General features: G+C 43.1%; 1 protein-coding gene across 2 annotated transcripts in view; it reads left to right on the top strand.

Annotated features, from left to right (window-relative positions):
- The window catches only part of DNAH17 (dynein axonemal heavy chain 17), a 954,442-nt gene that overhangs the window by 597,397 nt on the left and 332,999 nt on the right, over window positions 1-24,046 (top strand). For both annotated transcript variants that reach the window (XM_033960179.1, XM_033960181.1), the window contains one exon: window positions 18,487-18,589. In XM_033960179.1, coding sequence (XP_033816070.1) covers window positions 18,487-18,589 — 103 coding nt within the window. The remainder of the gene's footprint in view (window positions 1-18,486; window positions 18,590-24,046) is intronic.

Here is a 24,046-nt window from a genome sequence, read left to right as displayed (position 1 = left end):
TCCGCCATTACCTTGCGGTTCAAGGTGGATTACATCCAAACTAAAAACAAGAATTACATTCCAAATTTGAAGTAATAGAATAAGCGATGAGATAAAACATTTAAGGTTACCAGTGGGAAGTAGAAGTCTTTAGGAGATAAGAATAGGGTGAATTATGGGGTTTTAGATAATGTTTGGTAAATAGAAGAATATTAGAGAGTACTAAGGGTTTAGAGAGTGTTGAATGTTGGGTTGGGATTGGTTGTGCTGGATAGGTTTTATGTGTTTTTTGAAGAGTATGGTTTTAATATCTTTCTTGAAGGTTTTGTAGTCTGTGGTTGTAGTTAACAGAGTGGTGAATTGTCTGTCCAGCTTAGCTGCTTTGGAGGCTATTAGGTTGTCATAAAGTTTTTTTCGTTTGACATTTTTGGATGATGGGTAAGAGAATAGTGAATGGGTTCTTCTGTGTCTGGTTGAGGAGGATTGATTTAGTCGATTATTCCAGTAGGTTGGGCTTTCTCCGTTGATAGCCTTGTAAAGTAAGCAGTAGAATTTGAAGTGCACTCTCGCTTCTATTGGAAGCCAGTGCGAGTCATGGTATGCCTCTGTGATATGGTCATATTTTTTTAGTGAATAGACAAGTCTCAGGGCTGTATTCTGCACTGTCTGCAGTTGCTTCATCATGGTCGCGGGACATGGTAGGTATAGTATGTTGCAATAGTCTATCATCCCAAGGATAAGAGATTGTACCAATAGTAGGAATTGCTTCTTTTCGAAGAATGTTCAGATTTTTCTTAGATTTCTCATGGTCATGAACGATGCCTTTATTATTTTGTTAATTTGGGGTTGCATGTTGCAGCTTCTGTCAATTGTGATTCCAAGCAATTTTAGAGTAGGTTGTATTGGGTATGAGAACAAATTTATTACAAGATTAGTTAATGTTGGAGTTTTGTCGTTTTCTAGTAGGATGAAATTTGTTTTGTCAGGGTTAAGTTTTAATTTGTGCTCTGTCATCCACATTGCAACTGATTCGAGGGTTCTGTGTATTGTGCTTGCCATGACGGATTCTGGTTGGTTGAAGGGTAGGAGAATAGTGATGTCATCTGCGTAGCTGTATGAAATTATGCCAAGATTATCTAGGTAGTAGCTAAGGGAAGCTATGTATATATTGAATAGTGTAGGTGATAGGGATGATCCTTGGGGAACTCTGCAGGGGTTGGACCATGGTTCTGATTTTTCTTGCATTGTTTTGACTCTGTAAGTTCTTGATTGTAGGAATCCTTTGAACCATGCAAGTACTTTGCCTGAGATTCCTTTTTTTTTTTTTTTTTTTTTCCATTATTTTTTATTTTCAAATTTTACATAAAGTGTACAAAATATTAAAATACAATTGATAAATACATAGTATCACTTTTATATCTAATACATTATATATCTAAATTTGATTTTCCCCCTCTCCCTCCCCCCACCCTTTTATTACTTTAATATAATATTTTTAATTTTCAAATTTTACATAAAATGTACAAAATATTAAATTACAATTGATAAATACACAATATCATTTTTATATCTAATACATCATATTCTAAATATATTTATATCCCCTCTCCCTCCCCCCACCCTTTTATTATTTTTCATTCATACATATTGTATAACATATTATGTAAATATTATTTTCATTATCCCCCCTCTATGTGCGTCATAAAAAAGATACTTAAAAGAAGAAAAGAAGAAGAGAAATCTTAATATTTATTCATTGCAGTATTTTGTCAATGGCCCCCATATTTTTATGAATTTGGTATATGTCCCTCTTTGTATTGCTATTGTTCTTTCCATTTTAAATATGTGACATATTGTATTCCACCAAAATGTATAATTTAGGTTATTATGATTCTTCCAATTATTGGTTATATGTTGAATGGCAACCCCTGTCATTATTAATAAAAGCTTGTTATTTTCTGGTGAAATTTGACTATTTTTCCTCATCATCATTCCAAATAATATCGTATCATATGATATTGCTATATGATTTTCCATTAATTTGTTAATTTGTAGCCAAATTGAATTCCAAAAAGTTTTAATGTAGGGACAATGATAAAGTAAGTGATCTAATGTCCCTGGTTCTAGATTACAGTGCCAGCATTTATTGGACTTAGAACTGTCTAATTTTTGCAAACGTGTAGGGGTCCAAAAAGCTCTATGTAATAAAAAGAACCAAGTTTGTCTCATAGATGCTCACACTGTACATCTCATTCTCCAAGACCAAATTAGTGGCCATTGAGATGCATTAATCTGATGTCCAATCTCAATGCTCCAAATATCTCTTAGACCATTTTTTGGTTTTTTATTCAAATATCCAGATATTAATTTATACCACAATGCAGCTTGATGTCCTAGGAATGCCTGAGATTCCTATTGAGTCGAGAGTTTGTAGAAGCATGTCGTGGTCTACCAAGTCGAAGGCTGCAGAAAGGTCTAGTTGTATCTAATCTAATCTAATCCTTAGGTTTGTATACCACATCATCTCCACGTTCGTAGAGCTCGATGCGGTTTATAGTAGGAGAAATAGGAAGGAACTACGTATCAGCAGGAGATTTTTGCCTGTACTGAGGTGTTGTCTTGCAGTGTCCATTAGTGTTCCTAGAAGTGTCTCCATGCTGTATTTGGCTCAGAATCCTGATTGTGTGGGGTGGAGTATGTTGTGATTCTCTAGGTAAGAGGCTAAAGTTTTGGCTACGAGACCTTCCATCAGTTTGATGTACAATGGGATTGAGGCAATGGGTCTGTAATTGGATGGTTGTTCTGTTGCTTCTTTAGGGTCCTTTAATATCGGAGTTATTATGATTTCGTTGAGTTCTTGTGGGAAATAACCCTCTAGTAGTGATGAGTATATCCATTGTAGAAGCAGGGAGCGGAATAATATGCTTGATGTTTTCAGTAGGTATGGGGGCAATGGTTGAGGTCACAGGCTGCATGGCTATATTTATTATAAAGATTGTTGAACTCTGCCCATTCTATAGGTGAGAAATGGGACCAGGTTCTATCTGCTGCTACTGATTCTTTATCTGTTGGTGGAAATGATGTCTCTATATGTGAGGGTGTTCCGTTGAAAGAGGCTCTGATATTTGCGATTTTGTTTTTGAAGTAGGTAGCTAAGAGGGTGGCTGTAGGTGAGGGCGAATTGTTGTTCTCTATGTATGGTGTTGTGTTTGTGAGGACTTTTAGTAGCTGGAATAGCTTTTTTGAGTCTTGGGGTCCATCTCCAATTTGTTTTGAGTAGTATGCCCTTCTTTTTTCTTTCAGTTTTTGTTTATACTTTCTGTTTGTTGTTATCCATGCTGTTTTTGTGGAATCTTGGTCTCTTTTTCTCCATTTTCTTTCCAGTTGTCTACATTGTCTTTTGAGTTGGAGTAGTTCGTTGTCAAACCACTTGTCTGATTTTCTGAGGATTTTGGTTTTAAGTTTTTCAGGGGCTAGTTCGTTTAGGGTGGTCTTACTTAGCAGGATCCATTTAGAGATGAAGTCTTTAGGTGTGTAGTGTTGGATTATGGAGTCTGTTTTTGTCCAGAATACTGTGGGATCTATATGTTTGCATGAGAGGAAGGTAGTCTGTTGAGTAGTCGAAGTGTATTTGTTGCTGAACCAATTGATTTCAAAGAAGTAGGTGTAGTGATCAGACCAAAGGGAACGATTCCATTTTCCGTTTGAGGTTTGAATTTCTGGGTGTGAGGTCTGTTGGGACATATATGCTACAATATCCAGCTGGTGTCCTTTTTCATGTGTAGCTTGAGGATCTAAGATTTTATATGTTAGGGCTTCTAGGTAAGCTAGTAAGGTTTCAGCATTTTTGCAAGATTGGTTATCAAGGTGAAGGTTGAGGTCTCCTAGAAGGAGGTTGTAGGTCGTTGCTAGGGAGTTTCGATAGATAAATTCTTCAAATATTGGTTTGGCTGTGCTCCAGTTACTTGGGGTTATGTAGCATAGTATGCATGTGAGTGTTCCTTTAAGTGATGTGCTAGAGAGTTGACAGGCAAGTAAATCCATGTATTGGTCTGTTATTTTGTCTTGTAGGTGTATGTTTAATGTGTTTCTGGCTATGATGGCAATTCCTCCTCCTCTTATTTTCTCTGCATACCAGTGTCATTTTGTGGCTTTTTGGGCAAACTTCAGTTATTCTTGGGTCTGTATCAGAAGTAAGCCAGGTCTCTGTAAGGAAAAGGCAGTCAAGGTTATAATATTGTGCACTTGTTGTTAGATTTTAAAATGAATAAAGAATTAAAAAATAAAATTCAATCAGATTTGTTTGGCACGATTTACTTTTAGTAAAACCCTGTTGCCTCGGATCCTTTAATCCATTTGATTTTAGGAATTTCACAATCCTTTCTTTCAGCAACACTTGCATTATTTTTCCAAAAACCAAAGTGAGGCTTCCCGGCCTGTAGTTTCCCGCTTCAAATCTGTGACCACTTTTGTGAATAGGGACCACATCCACTCTCCTCCAATTCCCAGGAACCACTCCTGTCTCCAGAGATTTGTTGAACAAGTCTTTAATAGGACCCGCCAGAACCTCTCTGAGCTCCCTCGGTATCCTGGGATGGATTCAGTCCAGTCCCATGGCTTTGTCTACCTTCAGTTTTTCAAGTTCAAAAACACTTTCCTCCGTAAACAGTTCAGAATCTACTCCATTTTCTTGTGTTACTTTGCCAGACAATCTCGGTCCTTCTCCAGGTTTTTCTTCTGTGAACACAGAACAGAAGTAATTGTTTAGCACGTTTGCTTTTTTCTCATCACTCTCCACATATCAGTTCCCAATATCTTTTAGTTTAGCAATTCCATTTTTCCTCTTCCTCCTAATATATCTGAAAAAAATTTTGTCTCCCTTTTTTACATTTTTAGCCATTTGCTCTTCAGCCTGCGTATTCGCCAGACATATCTCTCTCTTGGCTTCTTTCAGTTTCACTCTGTTGTCCTTTCTGCACTCCTCTTCTTGGATTTTTTCCTATTTCACGAACGCCAACTCTTTTGCCTTTACAGTGGTACCTTGGATTACGAGCATAATCCGTTCCAGGAGCATGCTCGTAATCCAAAATGCTCATTTATCAAAGCGAGTTCCCCCATAGGAAATAATGGAAACTCGCTTTGATATGTTCCCACCCACCCCCTCCCCCCCAAGGCCAGCAGTGCTGCTCCCCCCCTACGAGAACCGGCATTGCTCCCCCCCGAAGGCCCCCCGCAATCCGGCACCCCCCCCTGCGCACATGCTCAAGGCCCAGCACAGGATGCAGATCTTCGGGCACCGGCACCAACGCACAGGACATGCTGGTGCTGGTGCCGGTGCCGGTGCGGAGGCTATACTAAAGTAAGAAGAGGGTTCGGGTGGGTTGGGGGGACCTCAGGTCGCGGCGGGGGGGGGTGCCCGATGGCGGCGGGGGGGTGCCCGATGGCAGCGTGGGGGTGCTGGATCGTGGGGGGAGAGTGCCAGTTCGCGGGGGGGGGGGGGCGCTCGCAAATCGAAGTGCGCTCGGTTTCCGAGGCGCCGATTTTGTGAATGTTTTGCTCGTCTTGCAAAACACTCGCAAACCGGTGCACTCGTAAACCGAGGTACCACTGTATTTTCAATGCCACTATTTTGGAGAACCATATCGGTTTCCGTTTTCTCTTGTTTTTATATATTTTCTTTACATAAAGGTCCATAGCCATTTTTATTGCTCCTTTCAGCTTAGACCACTGTTTTTCCACTTCTGTTATCTCCTCCCATTATAACAGCTCTTTCTTCAGGTACTCTACAATTTTATTAAAGTCCATACGTTTGAAATCTAGGACTTTTAGTATTGTGCAGCCACTCTCCACTTTAACTGTTATATCAAACCAAACCGTTTGATGATCGCTACTTCCCAGGTGAGCACCCACTCGAACATTAGAGATACTCTCTCCATTTGTGAGGACCAGATTCAATATCGCTTTTTCGCTCGTGGGTTCCATCACCATTTGTTTGAGCAGAGCCTCTTGAAAGGCATCCACAATCTGCCTATTTCTTTCCAATTCTGCAGATGGAACTTTCCAGTCTGCATCCAGCAGGTTGAAATCTCCCAAAAGCAGCACCTCCTCATTCTTTCCAAACTTTTGGATATCCACAATCAGATCTTTATCAATTTGCTGCTATTGAGTCGGAGGTCTGTACTGTAGACAACACCCATGTAGATAGAAGTTCCATCTTTTCTTTTCAGAGCGATCCTTATTGCTTCTTCCTCTCCTCAGGTTTCTTGCATTTCTGACGCTTGGATATCGATCTTTACATAGAGAGCTACTCCTCCACCTTTTTGACCATCTATGCCCTTCTTAAAAAGATTATATCCCGGTATGTTTGCATCCTATCCAAGCAATTCACTGACCCCTGTCTCTGTGATAGCGACAATATCTAGATCTGCCTCTAATATCAGGGCTTGCAGATCATGAACTTTGTTGCTTAGACTGCGAGCATTTGTGGTCATCGCTTTCCAGCTATTTTTCAGCGGTAATCTCCTGTTTCGTTTCATTTCCCGTTGCAATGCTAAGAAATGATTTGCTTATATTGTTTATGTTGCAATCTTTACTACCATCACATCTTGTCTTTTACTGAGGGTGGCCTCTATAATTGTCCTTCATACATACGCCACCCCCACCTTCTAGTTTAAATGCCTAGAAACATATTGTTTAAATTTCTCTGCAAGGATTCTTTTTCCTGCTGTAGTAATATGTAGCCCATCAGTGCAATATAGCTTCATGTCTTTCCATGTATTTCCCTTCTTGATGATGACTCCAGGTAGCTGGTAGCTGAGGAACCTGGAAGACATTTCACTATTTTGGTCTCCTCGCCTTGTGTTCCAAGGTTAATGCCTCTGATGATGGAATCCCCCAACAGCAATAGTTTTCTGTTTTGGGCTTTTTTATTTGTGCTTAGGGTGCGCTTTTTCTCTCGAGTTACCTTCATTAGTTCCAGTCCCACCTCACTTCTGTTTTCTTGAGTATTGCAGTGCACTAGTGGAGCGAAGGAATTGTGTAGAGATAATATATATCTTAGGAAGGATTTCAAAAATTTTGAGAAAAGGTGTGTTTTTAGGAGCTTTCTAAAGTGCAGGTAAGAGGCTGATACTCTACCAGTGGCGTACCAAGGGGGGGGGGAGGTTCGCCCCGGGTGCACGCCCCAAGGGGGTGAACAACTGGCCACCCACCGGGGAATAGGCTGCCGCCGGGGAAAGGCTTCCACTGCCGTCATCAGGAACAAGCCAGCCGAGTTCTCCCTTCTTTTCTTCCCTGCAGGGCCGACCAACTCTCGCCGCCCAACGTCAATTCTGACATCGGAGAGGACGTTCTGGGCCAGCCAATCGCTACCTGGCTGGCCCGGAACGTCCTCTCCAACTTTAGAATTGATGTCAGGCAGCAAAGAGTTGGTCGGCCCCGCAGGGAAGAGAAGCAGGGCGAACTCGGAGCCGGCCTGTTCCCGATGGCGGCAGTGGCAGCCTATTCCCCAGTGGCGGTGGCAGCATTTTGCCAAAGGCAGTGGCATGGGGGAGGGGAGGGGGAAAGAAAGAAACCGGGGGAGGGACAGGGAGCTAGAAAGAAAGGGGGCAGAGTGAAACAAAGAAAAAAAAATGGGGCACGGAGAAAGACAGAGAGAAAGAAAGAAGGGGGCAGGATGAAAGAAAGAAAGAAAAAGTTGGGGGAGGGAATTAGGTCTGGAGGAGAGGAAGCATACAGGAGACTGAAAGAAGGGAAGAAATATTGGATGCATAGTCAGAAGAATAAAGTGCAACCAGAGACTGATGAAATTACCAAACAGAGGTAGGAAAAATGATTTTATTTTCAATTTAGTGATCAAAATGTGTCCATTTGAGAATTTATATATGCTGTCTATATTTTGCACTATGGCCCCCTCTTTTACTAAACTGCAATAGCGGTTTTTAGCGCAGGGAGCCTATGAGCGTTGAGAGCAGTGTGGAGCATTCAGCGCAGCTCCCTGCGCTAAAAACTGCTATTGCGGTTTAGTAAAAAGGGAGGGGGGTATATTTGTCTATTTTTGTATAGTTGTTACTGAGGTGACATTGCATAAAGTCATCTGCCTTGACCTCTTTGAAAACCCGCGGAATATAAATGATAATTAACATTTTCTCTGCGTACAGTGTGCTTTGTGTTTTTAAAATTTTATTATTGGTAGATCATTTTGAATTGGTCATGAAGGTAAGGGGGAGGGAGGGAGGGAGGGAGGGGAGCTGCTGAAAGACATCTAGTAATCCTTGCAGGCTTGACTGTGCAGGGTATTATTTTTGTAAAATCATGTTTTGTTATGTGACTGGCATTATTTTGACTTTAATTTCTATGAATGAATAGAATGAAAATGATATAAAATTACTTGCTTGTTTTTATGTGCGTGCACTGAAGGAAAGTGGAGAGAGAGTAGGCTGAGGACGCTGAAGGGAAATAGGGAAGAGAGAATGGGGAGAAGAGCTGATTTATAAATTGACAATTGTACAGAATATTGTTTCTTTTTATACTTTAATATAAGTTCAATATAAAACAATTCAAGGCTTGTGTGGATGGAATCAGGTGGTTTGTGGGGATGGGGACCGAGCTTACGGGGATTAGTCCAATAAAATTGTATTTTCTTATTTCTCATTATTTGTTTTATTTTTATTTGTTAATTTGTAAAGTGGTGATTGTTATGTATCAGTTTTTTTCAAATTTACATCTACTGTCTTTATATTTTGCACAGTATTAGAGGACGTGTTACTGTTTTTGTGGTGTAGTGTTGCATTGTATGCAGAGTCTGGTTTCTTGGCAGTTCAGTTTAACTTTTGTCTACATATTTCTATTTTTACTTTGTGATTATTCCATATTGGGCGAGGGTGTATCTATCTGTGTGTATGAAAGGGACATGGCTTTCTGATAGCATTGACTGTACAGGATCAATTGACTGTACAGGATCCGGCTTGTTTAGTTTTACAATATATATGTTGGTGTTCTAGTGCTCACTGCAGTATTTAAAAAGATGCTGCCTTTTCGTAGGTACACTCTTGTTGTGCGATATGTGGATTGTTACTAAAAATCATATTTTTCATATAGATTGGGGAGGGGGTCAAAAAATGATGGGCCCCGGGTGTCACATATGCTAGGTACGCCACTGTACTCTACCATGGTAGAAAAGACATTTAATTTGTATAGGTTCTTAGTATCTATACACAAATTTATGCCTAAATATTTAAACAAGCTCATGGGAGCTGCATTCAGCAATCAGGGTCAGTTATCAAGTATCCTGATTTAAAAAGATTCAATTTAAATCTGGAGAAGTCTCCAAATTCAGTGAAGGTCTCCATTAATGCTAGCAATGATCTGTCTGGATTTGTTATATGCACAAGAAATTAATCTTTGAAGGCAGAAAGTTTAAATAGAAACAGCAAGACAAATAAAGGCCGAATGGCCCATCCAGTCTGCCCATTCACAGTAACTATTATCTTTTCCTCTGTCTAAGAGATCCCACGTACCTATCCCAGGCTTTCTTGAATTCAGACACAGTCTCTGTCTCCACCACCTCTTCTCGAAGACTGTTCCACGCATCTACCATCTTTCTGTAAAAAAGTATTTCCTTAGATTACTCCAGAGTCTTATCACCTCTTAACTTCATCCTATGCCTTCTCATTACGCATCTTTCTGTAAAAAAGCATTAATAGAGAAATTTGGAAAGTTTTCCGGGTATAAGATTAATTGGAATAAATCTGAAGTTCTTCCACTCAATGTACATTGTAAAAAAGGTTTGTTTGACTCATTTTCCTTTATATGGAAGGAAGGTGGAATAAAATACTTAGGAATTTGGATAAAAAGTACAATGACAGACACAATGAAAGTAAATGAAAAAGCTTTATTACAGAAGGTAACAGAAATGTGTGAGCAATGGAATCCTTTACATTTATCTTGGTGGGGGAGAGTCCAAATGATTAAAATGATGATACTGCCTGTAGTTTGTTACCAAATGGGAATGGTACCAGTTTTTTTTTCAGGGGTCCTTTTATAAAAAGTTAAATAATATTCATACAAAATTTGTTTGGCTTGGTAAAATTGCTAGAATTGCTTTAGTGTCTTTGCAAAAATCAATTAGGGAAGGAGGGGTAAATTTTCCCAATTTTTATAGGTATCATCAAGCCTATTCTGGTTGGCCCAGGCGCCCCAGGCCCCACCTGTGGGTGGGGTTTGAGCCGCCTGGGATAATCCAGCCCCATTCCTGCACTGGCTGGCCTGCTGGACGAGCGGGCTTGCACCCGTCCATCCAACCAACATTTTTTGAGGTACAGGGAAGGGGGGGTGGGTCATGGGGTTGGCGGGGGGTCACAGGTCGGCGGGGGGAGGCCGATCGGGGGTTCAGGGGTGGCCGATGGGGGGGTTGCATCAAGGGCAGGAGGGCCTGGGATCCCTCCTGTCCATATTTTAGTGGGAGGTGGGGGTTACAGGGGGTCGTGGGCCAGGAGGGCTTGGGCTCCCTCCTGGCCCCAACGGATTCGGCCCCGGGGGGGGGGGGGGATCGCGAGTCAGGAAGGCTTGGGCTCCCTCTTGCCCTAAATGTAGTCGGGGAGCCACTGGGGCAAGAGGGCTTGGGTTCCGTCTTGCCCTGAATGTAGTCAGGGTGCCGCTGGGGCAAGAGGGCTTGGGCTCCCTCTTGCCTCAAACGTAGTCAGGGTGCCGCTGGGGCAAGAGGGTTTGGGCTCCTTCTTGCCCCGAACGTAGTCGGGGTGCCGCTGGGGCAAGAGGGCTTGGGCTCCCTCTTGCCCCGAACATAGTCAGGATGCTGTGTGCCAGGAGGGCTTGGGCTCTCTCCTGCCCTGATCATTGGGGGGGAGGAAGGGTGGATCGTGGCAGGGGAAATGAGCCATCTTTCCTGCCACAATCATTGCTGTAGGGGGTAGGCAGGTTGCTGGGGCCGCTGAGCTGATCGCAGCAGCCACGAACAGCTCAGCGGCCCCTTTTCGGCACTTATACCTGTTTTGACTTGGTCTAAGTCAAAACGTATAAGTGCCGACTAGGCAACCTGCCTAAAGTTTTGATTATACCTGCTGCACGCCTAGGTCTAGGTCGGCCCACCTCCCGCCCTTTCCCCTCCTCTAAAAACACCTCTTTTCTCTCTGTGCGTTTAGAGGCAGGGAAAAGGCCTAAGCTGGTTTTATTTTTTTATAAATCTTTATTCATTTTCAAATCTTACAAGTGTATAATAATCAATCAGAAAAATTTTTAACAAATCACTTGACAATCTTACTTATAATCCTTAAAATATATAAATATAAAAGAAATCCCATCCCACCCACCCATTTATTAATAATAAAACAATTAGCAATTATTATCTTTCCCAACCGCACCCTCCCTATACCTTATCTAATACCAAGGTGTTTAAGATGTCTGATCATTAGAATAAGTAATCAATGGCCCCCAAATCTTTTTAAACTTATGATAATTTCCTTGTTGCATGGCAAGCACCCTCTCCATTTTGTAAATATGACATACTGAATTCCACCAAAAGGTATAATTAAGTTTAGTATAATCTTTCCAATTTCCAGTAATCTGTTGAATGGTAACCCCTGTCAATATTAATAAAAGTTTATTATTATTTGCAGAAATTGGGCTTTTGAACCTCATAGATGTACCAAATAATATAGTATCATATGAAAGGGCAACATGATTTTCTAACAATGAATTAATTTGGGACCAAATTAACTTCCAAAAGGCATTTATATAAGGACAGAAAAAAATTAAATGGTCTAATGTCCCAGCTTCTAAACCACAATGCCAGCATCTATTGGACCTAGAGCTATCCAACTTCTGTAAACGAACTGGGGTCCATAAAGCTCTATGCAACAAAAAGAACCAGGTCCTCATGCTTAGTGTTGTCCTAAGCTGGTTTTAGATACGTCTAAAACCAGCTTTGATTATGGGTACTTGGACGATCAGGCTTTTTGATCTATTAATCTCTATCATCACTCTCTGCAGCCACTGAATTGCCTTTTTCAAAGTCCCCATCAGTTCAGGGCTGCTGCTACATAACTCATAATTTCTGTGTTAAGAATTTTATAAAATTCCTCTGGTAAGCCATCTATCCCTGGGGATTTCCCTAAAGCACTGGTTTTAATATTGTAGAATATTTCCTTCTCAGAAATAGGGGCATTAAGGGGCTTATGCTGTGTCACATCCAGGGTAGGCAGATCTAATATAAATACATAACCCCAGCCAGAACCAATTCCTCAGGGGGAGCAAACAGCTTTGCCAAAAAAAAAAACAACAACCCTTAAAATAGCAGTTGTAATTTCAGAGTTCATCCAAAGCAAGTCCCCTTTTCAGTTGGAAGTTGCACTACCCTTCTAGCAATTAAATTGGGTCAATAAAGAGCCTGGCTTATTAGCATGATCACAAGGCTATGTAAAAAGGATTTTTTGTTCTGTGTGGAATAACTGCTGGACAAACAGACCTGAAAAATTGCTTGGAAACATAAGAACATAAGAACATAAGAACTGCCATCTCCGGATCAGACCCATGGTCCATCGAGTCCGGCGATCTGCACACGCGGAGGCCCAGTCAGGTATACACCTGATGTAGTTTTACCACCCATATCCCTCTATGCCTCTCATAAGGAGATGTGCATCTAATTTGCCTTTGAATCCTAGCACAGTGGATTCCTTAATAACCTCCTGTGGAAGAGCATTCCAGGCGTTCACCACTCGCTGCGTAAAGCAGAACCTCCTGACATTTGTCCTGGACTTGTCCCCCCTTAGTTTTAAACCATGTCCTCTTGTCCGTGTCACGTTGGACAGTGTAAATAATTTGTTTTTCTGCTCTATTTTATCGATGTATTTTGAACGTCTCTATCATGTCCCCTCGCAGCCTCCTCTTCTCAAGGGAGAACAGTCCTAGTTTCTTGAGTCGTTCCTCTTATTCCAAGTTCTCCATACCTCTTATTAGCTTCGTTGCTCGTCTCTGCACCCTCTCCAGCAGTTTTATATCCCTCTTTAGTTTGGGAGACCAATGTTGGACACAGTATTCCAAGTGTGGTCTGACCATTGCTCTATAAAGCGGCATTATGACTTTCTCCGATCTGCTCGTGATTCCTTTCTTTATCATTCCTAACATTCTGTTCGCTTTCTTTGCCGCTGCCGCACATTGTGCCGACGGCTTCAGGGTCCTATCTATCAGTACACCCAGGTCCCTTTCTTGTTCGCTCTTACCCAGAGTTGCTCCTGACATTCTATACTCGTGTTCCTTATTCTTACTGCCTAAATGCATTACTTTGCATTTCTCCACGTTGAACTTCATCTGCCATTGCTCTGCCCATTTCTCTAACTGATACAAGTCGCTCTGGAGTTCTTCGCTATCTTTCTGCGTTCTGATTGTCCGGCATAGCTTTGTGTCGTCTGCAAACTTAATGATCTCACTGGATATTCCGTCTTCAAGGTCATTGATATAAATGTTAAATAGGATCGGCCCAAGTACCGAGCCCTGGGGCACACCACTAGTCACTTTCTCCCAGTCTGAGAACTTCCCATTTATGCCCACTCTCTGCTTCCTGTTTTCCAGCCATTTGCCTATCCACCTGTGTATATCTCCCTCTATTCCATGGCATTGTAGTTTCCTGAGAAGTCTTTCATGCGGAACTTTGTCGAATGCCTTCTGGAAGTCCAAATATATTATGTCCACCGGCATTCCACTATCAATTTGCTTGTTCACGGTCTCAAAAAATTGAAGCAAATTCGTTAAACATGATTTCCCTTTCCTGAACCCATGTTGACTGGGTTTCAGCAATTCGTGTATATCTAAGTGCCGGACTATGCTATCCTTGATCAGTGCTTCAACCATCTTTCCAGGGACAGACGTAAGGCTCACAGGTCTGTAGTTGCCCGGTTCTCCTCTTGATCCCTTTTTGAAAATTGGCGTGACGTTCGCTATCTTCCAGTCATCTGGTATCTGTCCAGTTCTGATTGTCAGATTGGCGAGTTTTTGCAATAACTCTCCGATTTCAACCTTCAATTCCTTTAAGACTCTCGGGTGAATTCCATCCGGTCCAGGGGATTTGTCACTTTTAAGTTTGTCGATCTGGTAGTATATCTGGTCCAAATCTACTTCAACTGTGGTGAGGATGTCTTCTATTACTCCACTAAACACTTTCACAGTTTCTGGTATTTTTGCGGTATCCTCCTCCGTAAAGACGGACGCAAAGAAGGAATTTAGTTTGTCCGCAATTTGTTTATCTTCCTTAATGTACCCTTTTCTTCCCTGATCGTCCAGGGGTCCCACCGCCTCTTTTGTGGGTTTTTTCCCTTTCACGTATCTAAAGAAGGGCTTGAAGTTTTTGGCCTCTTGCGCTATTTTTTCTTCATAGTCCTTTTTGGCATCCCTCACCGCCCTGTGACATTTCTTCTGATCGTCTTTATGTTTGTTCCATGCTTCGGTTGTTTTCATGTGTTTCCATTTTTTGAAAGAGTCCTTCTTTTCTTGTATGGTTTCCCTCACCTGTCTGGTAAGCCATGCTGGTTCTCCCTTACCCTTTGTTCTCCTTTCTTTGGAGATCCTCGGAATGTATAGGTTTTGTGCTTCTGTGATAGTTGTTTTCAGTAGGGACCATGCCTGCTCTACTGTTTCAAGTTTATCCACCTTTTTTTTGAGTCGTTGTTTCACCATGGCTCTCATGCAATCGTATTTGCCCTTTTTAAAGTTAAAGGTTTTGGTTAAGGTTTTGGCACTTTTTCTATTCCCGATGTCAAGCTTAAAGATGATCACATTGTGATCGCTCGTCCCCAGCGGTGCCGTAACTTCTACTTCTTTTGTCGGTCCCGTGAGGCCATTTAGCACCAAGTCCAGGGTGGCGTTGCCTCTTGTCGGCTCTTTTACCATTTGTTCCAGGAAGCAATCCCCTAGCGCCTCCAGGAACTTGACCTCATTGCCGCAGTTGAAGGTTCCTAGTTTCCAGTCTATCCTCGGGAAATTGAAGTCTCCCAATATTATTACATTGCCCGTCTTGCATTCTCGTTTGATTTCCTCTATCATTTCAGAGTCAGTTTCATCCGCCTGTCCCGGGGGACGATAGAAAAGGCCAATTTTCGTGTCTGCACTGTTTTGGCCAGGAATCTTGACCCAGAGGGACTCTAGCTTCTCTTTCGTTTCCGTCGTAGCCACTTCAACAGATTCTACTCCTTCCTGAACATATAGGGCAATACCTCCACCTTTCTGCCCTACTCGATCTCTTCTATATAGTTTGTATCCCTGAAGTACTGTGTCTCATTTGTTTTCTTCATTCCACCATGTTTCTGTTATGCCAATGATTTCCAACTTATCATTTCTTGCTATTGTCTCTAGTTCCCCCATTTTGTTTCCTAGACTTCTAGCATTGGTATACATACATTTGAGTTCTCTTCGAGTTACTTTTTTGGACTTTCTGCTCTTTGCTGTCCCTACTGTTTCTTTCACGGTCTCCTTAACCGCTCCAGTGTTGTCTCCCTTATTTGCTGTGCGGTCATCCCCTCCTGTGTCTGAGTTGTCCCTTCCTGCCTTGTCTTCCTTATTTGCTGTGAGTTCGTCCTCTCCTGTGTATGAGTAGTAGCCCATTGATCCTTCATCGGGGCATCCTGTTGTCCGTACCATCGACTGGTGGTCGACTGTCGGCTTTCCCCTATTTATTAGTTTAAAGCCTTCTCGATGGCCCTCTTCAAGTTGCTCGCCAATACTCTTGTTCCTTCCTTGTTGAGGTGTAGTCCGTCCTTTCTGTAGTACTTGCTTTTTCCCCAGAACGCCGTCCAGTTGCGCACGAAGTCAAAGCCTTCTTCTTCGCACCATCGTCTCATCCAGGCGTTAATAGCTTGCAATTCCCCTTGTCTCTTTCCATCCGCTCTTGGTACTGGGAGGATCTCGGAGAAGGCCACCCTCACCTCCCTGATCTTCAGCAATCTTCCAAGTGAGCGGAGCTGGCCCTTCATCTCTTCCCTGTCATACTTCCGTCCGCTCACATCATTTGTTCCCACGTGGATGAGCACAGCAGTATCCTCTCCCCCTGCGCTGTCTATGATTCTGGAGATCCTGTTGGCCACATCCTTGACTCTTGCTCCAGGCAGACAGGTGACGATTCTGACCTCTCTTCCTCCTGCGGTGTGGCTGTCCACGTGACGTATAATGGAGTCACCTACGATGATCCCCATCTTCTTTATTCGAGGGTTCCTTGGGGGTCGTAAGTCCACGTCTACGGTATAGGGCCAGTCTTCTTCTTCCGGAGCTACTCTTGAATTTGTTTTCGTCTCTTCAGATGGGGGGACCTCTCCCTGTGTTTTCTCTCTTCCTTCTTGTGTGTGGATGTCTCCTACCTCATCTTCGGTTTTTTCTGGATTTGCATGTGTGTCTTCTCTCCTCTCTTCCAGTCCGTCTTTCTGGGTATCCAGGGTACAGCTTTCCAGACCTGGGATTTCTACGTGTTGCTGATGGGCTTCCTCGATGAATCTTTCCAGTTCCACGATCCCTTCGCCGGTGTCGGGCTCCCCTAGCAACTTCTCCTGTATGCAGTTTTCCTCCTTCCTGGCAAGGAGTTCTTCGAGTTCCATCACAGTTCCCTCCAGCAGCCGAACTTGCAGTTTCAGGCTGTCCAGCTCCTCACATCGGCTGCAAATGTATGCCCTAGTCCCCGAGGGGAGGTAGTCATACATACTGCAGCCGGTGCAGAATACTGGAAAGCTCATCTTCTGGCTTCCGTGGGCGCTCATGTCTTGCTCTCCTTCTCAGTTGTGTGTGTCCTGCCCTCTTGATAGCAGTCCTCTTATTGATCGCTGGTCTTGGTTGTGTTGGTGCTGTTGAGCTGTTTGAGAGTGCTTGTCTCTCGGTGTGCTGTGAGAATATTTCTAAAATGAAATGCTAAACTTGAACAGTTATAGTAAACACAATAGTACTGGCTTTATTTTTGTTATTTAAAAAAAGAAATAAACACCAAGTCATGTGCATGAAATATTTGTGGCCTATTTGTGCTATCGGTTTGGTTTTACACTGGAGCTAAATTGCTTATTATTCACAGTTCCATTTTATTTATTATACTGAAGAGAAAAGTAATGATCTTTTTGCTCTCAATATGAACAGAAATAAACACAAACTGAAATTATTTGTCATAACTTTGTGAACTGAATAAGAACTAGACTTTTCAGAAGAGGACTGAATAAAAACTAGACCTAAGGCCACACTTGCATGGCCTGTGTCCCGTGTATGACCATTCCGTTGAGGATGGGTTGGAATGGTTTAGATTTGATGGAGACTCCAGTAGATGGAACCTAGGCACAGAACAATTTAAATAGAGAGTGTATGTTTGGAATACTCTCCCAGAGGAGGTTGTGGCAGAGACTACTGTTCTGGGTTTCAAGCGCAAGTTGGATGCACACCTTCTTGCAAATCACATCGGGGGATACAGGAAATCCGGGTCTCCAATAAGGAGCACCTAACTGGGCCTCCGCATGTGCGGATCGCCAGACTAGATGGACCTAGGTCTGATCCGGCGAAGGCGTTTCTTATGTTATCTTATGTTATGTTTAAGCAGGTTGGATGGACCATTTGGCTCTTTATCTGCTGTCATTTACTATGTTACTGTGTAGAATTAAGATTGCTATAAGACTTAGAATAAAATGTATAAGTTTTGTAACTGAATAAGAACTAGAACTAAAATGTTATCCTGTTGATGCCAAAGAATAAAACAGGGGAAACAAACCACAAATTTGAATACAAAGAAACAGTGGGATTGTCCTAATCAGAATGATGCGCACAAATAAAATGTCCTTCAACTCATTTGATGGTTCAAATGCCTTTATTCATTCATTCAATGACTCAATGACTCGACATGTCCATGTTTCGGCCAAACCGGCCTGCCTCAGGAGCTGTAGAACGTTTGGTATGGTTTCTGGCTTCAAGTACTGTTCCACAAGTTCGAATTGAGTAGCCGCTATGACACACTTGCTGAAGACTCTCAAGACTCCTGAGGCAGGCCGCTTTGGCCGAAGCATGGACATGTCGAGTCATTGAGTCATTGGATGGATGAATAAAGGTATTTGAACCATCAGATGAGTTGAAGGACAATCCCACTCTGTTTTTGTGTGTCATGTTGATGTCAGCCATGAGTGTGGATGGGTCGACTCTGATCAACTGTGTGGTCTTTACTGCTATTCCTATGAATTGCATTTGGAAAGCTGAGTAATTAAATTCAAGAATATTTTGAATTATGACGCTGTCACTTCCTGCAGGAAAGTATTTCATGCAACAACAACCCTCATAAGTCAGCCTGAAAACCCACCATCCATAACCCTACTCCCCACTGCCCACCAACCGTTCCCCTTAACTGTATCCATGGCATCCTATTTGTCTGTCTAGATTGTAAGCTCTTTGGAGCAGGGACTCTGTACAGCGCTGCGTACATCTGGTAGCGCTATAGAAATCATTCATAGTAGTAGCTGATGAGCTTTAATTTCCTTCCTCCTTATTTAGGTACGACAGAAACAAACTTGCACTGAAAGACATTCATAACTGCCAATATGTAGCTTGCATGAATCCAACAGCCGGCTCCTTCATCATTGATTCCAGACTACAGGTAGGTAAAGGAAAAATGTCTGCTTTAAGCCTACCTGGTCTATAACTTTTTATTGGGAACATTTTAGCACAATGATAATTATTTTATGTATGTCTTACATTTCTATGTTGCCTATTCAATAACAACTCACAAGTAAAACCCCCAAAAATTCAACACCTAAAACATGTACTGAAAACTAAAGGCTGGCAGAATTTCAGTTTGTTACAGTGCCAAAATTGGCCCAAAATTCCTTTTCTGCCTGGTCCCCGTCTGTGGTGCCGGAGAGAGCTTGGGGTACCCTTTTAGGGATCCATCCAACCTTAGGGGTGCCACACTTGACAGGTCGAGTCCCTCCCCAAAATTTTTTCTATAGAGATGCCTCAGTTGTAAGCCTTGCCACTGATACCGGCAAGGCATATGGATTAGAGAGCCAATGGGGTCTGTTCAAGTAAAGTTATATTAAAAAAAAAAAAAAAAAAATCCCGAGGCAGTGCCTGTCTGAAGGGAAGCCTTCAATTGACTTTAATTTTTTTTTTTTTTAGTAATTTTTTTTGGTTTATTTTTATAATCTTTATTAAGTTTTCAAAGCCAACAAAAATGCAGTTCAATATACATACAATAATAATAATCAAATAAGCATTTATAATCAATCAGTGTTCATACAATAATTAAAAAAAACCCCACCCAACCAACATTTTCATTAGGGAATAAAATCACACAACAGATTTAAAGGGAAAAAGTGCTCATTGTGCTCCAGACACGAGGTCGATGCGGCCGGCCTGTGCTTGCGGTGCACTAGCCGCCATGAAGAGGAATCCTCATTGGCTTCAGCTGCCGGTGAGCAGGGTTCCCCTTTGCAAGTGCTTTGCGCATCAGCAGCGGGCAGTGGGGAAGCTCGGGCTTCCCCTATCACCCACACAGAGATTTCCCCAGCCGCTGACAGTCAGGGAAATAAGGTTTCCCTTACCACCGATAGTGCTGGGGATTCCCTTACTGCTGCTGTTGGCTTGCCTGCTTTAGCGGCTGGGGCTGTTCGGGGGAGGGCTTTTTTGGTGGGAAGCTCCTCCATTTTGTCTACAGCCTTAGGTGACCTTCCCCCTTTATTGGAGAGACAGGGGCAGGTTTCTGCTGGGTCTCCTACTTTTGCAGTGAGTCCTAATGTGCCACCAGGGGTTTTTTCCCCAGATTTTTTGTTAGCTTTGTGCAAGGCTTATCTTCAGGTGGGCAGGGGTCCTGTTTCCTTCCCAGGAGTCTCGGGCTTTTGGGTTGTCTTTTTCCCTCCGCATCTACCCCTGTTCGGCTCCCCTCAGTGCCGATTCCGACCAGGATCCCTCAGCTTCGTCCAAGTGGCCAAAGGTCTTGTGGGATGTTGATTTTTTGTTTGAGGAGGCATTTTCGCTTGATGAGGACTTGGAACCCTTGATGGACTCCCAAGATCCTCTTGGGGAGACAAATACCGCTGGCAGGTGTTTTACAAAGCTACTAGCTGGTGAGGATGCGTCGGTGGTGTGCATTTTTCAGCAGGAAGAACTCCAGGAGCTTATTCTTCAAGTTTCATCAGTTTTGTGTTTCAAGGAAGACATAAAGGAGCCCCTGCATGTGCTTTGGGGGATCCACTTGTCCTCCCACTCTCTTCCTATGCATCAGCATATTTGAGATATTGTGCTTGTGTAATGGAAGGTACTGGAAACGCCTTTTCATTTTGCGTGGTCTATGGCCTATCCTGGAGGGGGATAGGGATACCTTGAAGTCACCTATAGTGGATGTGATGGTCTCGGCCATTGCACAGTGGCGTACGGTACCAGTTAAGGGCAGCTCGGCTTTGTGAGAATTTGAAGATCGTAGGATAGTTTCTTCTGAAGTAGAGTTTCGATGTGGCTGTGTGGCGTTCTGGTATCTCGGGCTTTTTTTCAGTGGTCTGAGTTCTTGACCGGGAGTCTAATGACTGGTCCTTGGTGGATCAGGAGGTAGCTAAGATTAAGATGGGTGCCATGTTTGATCTGCTGTGGGCTTTGGCCAAGTCCGTGGCTCTCGGTGTGGCTGCTCGTATCCTGCGTTTAAGGCTAAGCTTACAAAATTTCCTTTTCAGGGGTCTTTTTTGTTTGGTGAGGATCTAGATAAGTTGGTTCAGACCTTGACTGACTCTAAGGAGCCCCGTCTTCCTGAGGACCATGCTCGCCCGGCTGCGTGGTGGTCAAGGAGTGGCTTATTTTCCTTCCGGGTCTTCCTGGGGCTGTTTCTTTCAGTGCATGCAGTCTTCTCTAGGGGGCCCACCGGGGGAGGGGGGTGCGCAATTCCTCTGGTGATCCCTCTGCCACCCACCCAGCCCAATGACTCCTTGTTGCAGTCACAAATTCATTTTCTGATGGCTTCCTGGTGTCCTCGGGCGCAGGATTTTCTCCAGGTCTTGAGGTCGGTGGCGGCCTCCCTGGACATGGTTCAGTGGGTTCTGGCTCACATGTGACAACTTCAATATGCTCTGCTTCAGTGGTGGTCACCTTAGTAGCACGATCTGGACTTTCCCGTTCCTCTTCGGGAGTTGGTTCGTCACAGCCTCCGGTGGTGGCTACAGTCTTCCAGTCTGGTGCAGGGAGTGAGTCTGGATCAGCCATAGTGGACAGTGCTTCTCACGGACACCAGTCTCCTCAAATGGGGAGCTCAGCCTACGGCAGCTTAGGTTGCTAGGCTTAGGGCAGCTGGTCTCCAGAGGAGGCGTCTTGGTCAATCAATGTTCTGGAGATCAGAGCCATCCAGTTGGCATTGCTAGCATTCCAGACATTGCTAATGGGCAAGTCTGTTCAGGTTCTCTCGTACAATGCCACGGCGGTGGCTTAAGTTAGTCATCGGGGGGAACCAGGAATTGTCTGGTGGTGCAGGAGGCAGCTCTGCTAAGGCCTGGGCAGAGGCTCATCTCAGCTTCCTACATAGCGGGAGTGGAGAATGTCCAGGCAGACTTTCTCAGTCATCGTGCTAGATCCCAGAAAGTGGTATCTCGGTCCCACAGCCTTCGAGTCGATTGTGTAGGCTATGGGTCAGCCAGTCATTGACCTGAATGCCATGAGTGTCAACGCCAAAGCACCCCGGTTCTTCAGTCAGTGCAGGGATGTTAAGGCCGAGGGGCTAGATGCTCCTGTGCAGCCTTGGCCATCGGAGGGCTTCATGTACATGTTTCCCCCATGGTCGATGGTGGGCAGAGTCCTTCTTCACATTGCTTGGCATCCTGGCCACATGATCCTGGTGGCTCCGGACTAGCCCAGGCACCCGTGGTACGCAGATCTGGTTTGTCTTCTCATGGCAGATCCTCTTCCGCTGCCCCAATTACCTGACCTTCTGATGCAGGGCCCCATTCCAATGTTCGATCGAGTCCCTTTTGTTTTACGGCTTGTCTCTTGAAAGGGAATGCCTAGGTAAGAAAAATTATTCAGATAAAGTGATCTCCTCACTCTTGGGGTTCCGGAGACTTTACACCTCTCAGGCTTATGTGTGAATTTGGCATATCTTTGAGGTGTGGTGTTCCACATGTGATGTAGTTCCTGTTCGCACTTCTTTGCCTCACATCTTGGACTTCTTGCAGGATGGCCTAGACAGGAGCCATGCCTGGTCTTCCCTCTGGGTTCAGCTTGCGGCTTTGTCTGTGTTTCGTGGTTTGTTGCATGGTCTGCGTTTGACCTCATCTCCGGATGTGATTCATTTTTTGAGGGTGGCCAAATTGCTCTAGCCTCTGATGCAGCCTTCGGTTTCGGTCTGGGATCTCAATCTGGTCCTGTCTGTACTCGTGCAGCCTCCTCTGGGCTCCTGCACTTTGAAGGACCTTACTCTTAAGGCGGTCTTCCTGGTGACCATTACTTCTGAGAGATGCGTTTCCGAGTTGCAGACTTCTCTTGTAGGCCACCCTTCCTGGAGTTTTCTAGGGAATGTGTAGTGCTGCGGCTGGCTTCTTCTTTTCTGCTGAAGGTGATTTAGCCTTTTTATGTCAACCATTCTGTGGTCCTCCTGGTCTTAGGTAGTTGGAGCAGAGGTAGTTGCCAGGTCCTTCACTCTTATGTTCAGCGGATCCAGGAGTTCCAGAAATCGGATTGTCTTTTTGTCCTCTTAGTGGGTTCTTGTAAGGGGGACGGTGCTTCCGAGGCCACCATTATTCGCTGGATCAAGGAGACTATTTTTTTTTTTTTAAATCTTTATTCATTTTCATATCTTTCAACAAGTGTATAATATTCAATCAGAGAATTCTTACAAATCACTTGACATTCTTATCTATTATCATCAAAAGCATAAAAAAGAACCCCTCCCTCACCCATCCCATCCATTAGGAATAAACCAATTAAAACATATATCTTATATCCCAATCCCACACTAATTATATTCTTATATAATAAAAAGGTGTTAAGGTGTCTAATCATTAGAATATGTAATCAATGGCCCCCAAATCTTTTTAAACTTATTATAATTTCCTTGCTGTATATAGCAAGTACTCTCTCCATTTTATAAATATGACAGACTGAATTCCACCAAAAGGAATAATTAAGTTTAGTATAATCCTTCCAATTTCCAGTAATATGTTGAATGGCAATCCCCATCAGTATTAGCAAAAGTTTATTGTTATTTGCTGAAATTTGACTCTTTAATCTCATAGATGTACCAAATAAAATAATATCATATGATAGGGCAACATGATTTTCTAGCAATTAATTAATTTGGGACCAAATTAACCTCCAAAAGGCATTTATATAGGGACAAAAAAAAAGTAAATGATCTAAAGTCCCTGCTTCTAAACTACAATGCCAGCATCTATTAGACCTAGAGCTATCCAACTTCTGTAAACGAACTGGGGTCCAAAAAGCTCTATGCAACAAAAAGAACCAAGTCTGCCTCATAGATACTGACCTTGTAGTTCTTATTCTCCAAGACCAAAATCGTGACCATTGAGAGGCAGAAATTTGGTGCCCAATCTCAATGCTCCAAATATCCCTAAGATCAGTTTTGTGCTTTTTATTCAAATATCCATACAACAATTTATACCATTGTGCGGCTTGGTGACCCAAGAAATCCGCCTGAAAGCTTAGGAATTCCAAACTATACTGAGTATTAAGATCTTTCCATTCAGGGAACCCCTCCTGAATAGCCTGCTTCAATTGCAACCACTTAAAATTTTGTGATTTATTTAAACCATATTTATGTTGCAATTGTGAAAAACTAAGCAGTGAACCATTTGCAACAACATCATTTAAAATCCGTATACCTGCAATAATCTAATGCTTCCAAACGATTTTAAATCTGCCAATTTAACTTTAACTTGCTAAGGGGGGTTAGACTGGGTTGTCCTTTATCTCCTTTACTCTTTGATGTTGTTCTTGAACCCTTGTTAATAGCCATTAATCAGGCAAAGGAGATACGAGGCATTCCTTATTCGACTTGGGAATATAAGCTCTCTGCTTATGCGGATGATATACTGCTTTATTTGAGAGACCCAGAAAGTAC

Source organism: Geotrypetes seraphini, chromosome 10, assembly GCF_902459505.1.
Source record: "Geotrypetes seraphini chromosome 10, aGeoSer1.1, whole genome shotgun sequence".
Taxonomy (NCBI): domain Eukaryota; kingdom Metazoa; phylum Chordata; class Amphibia; order Gymnophiona; family Dermophiidae; genus Geotrypetes; species Geotrypetes seraphini.
The sequence above is the reverse complement of the archived record's forward strand: the minus strand, read 5'-3'. Positions and strand labels throughout refer to the sequence as shown.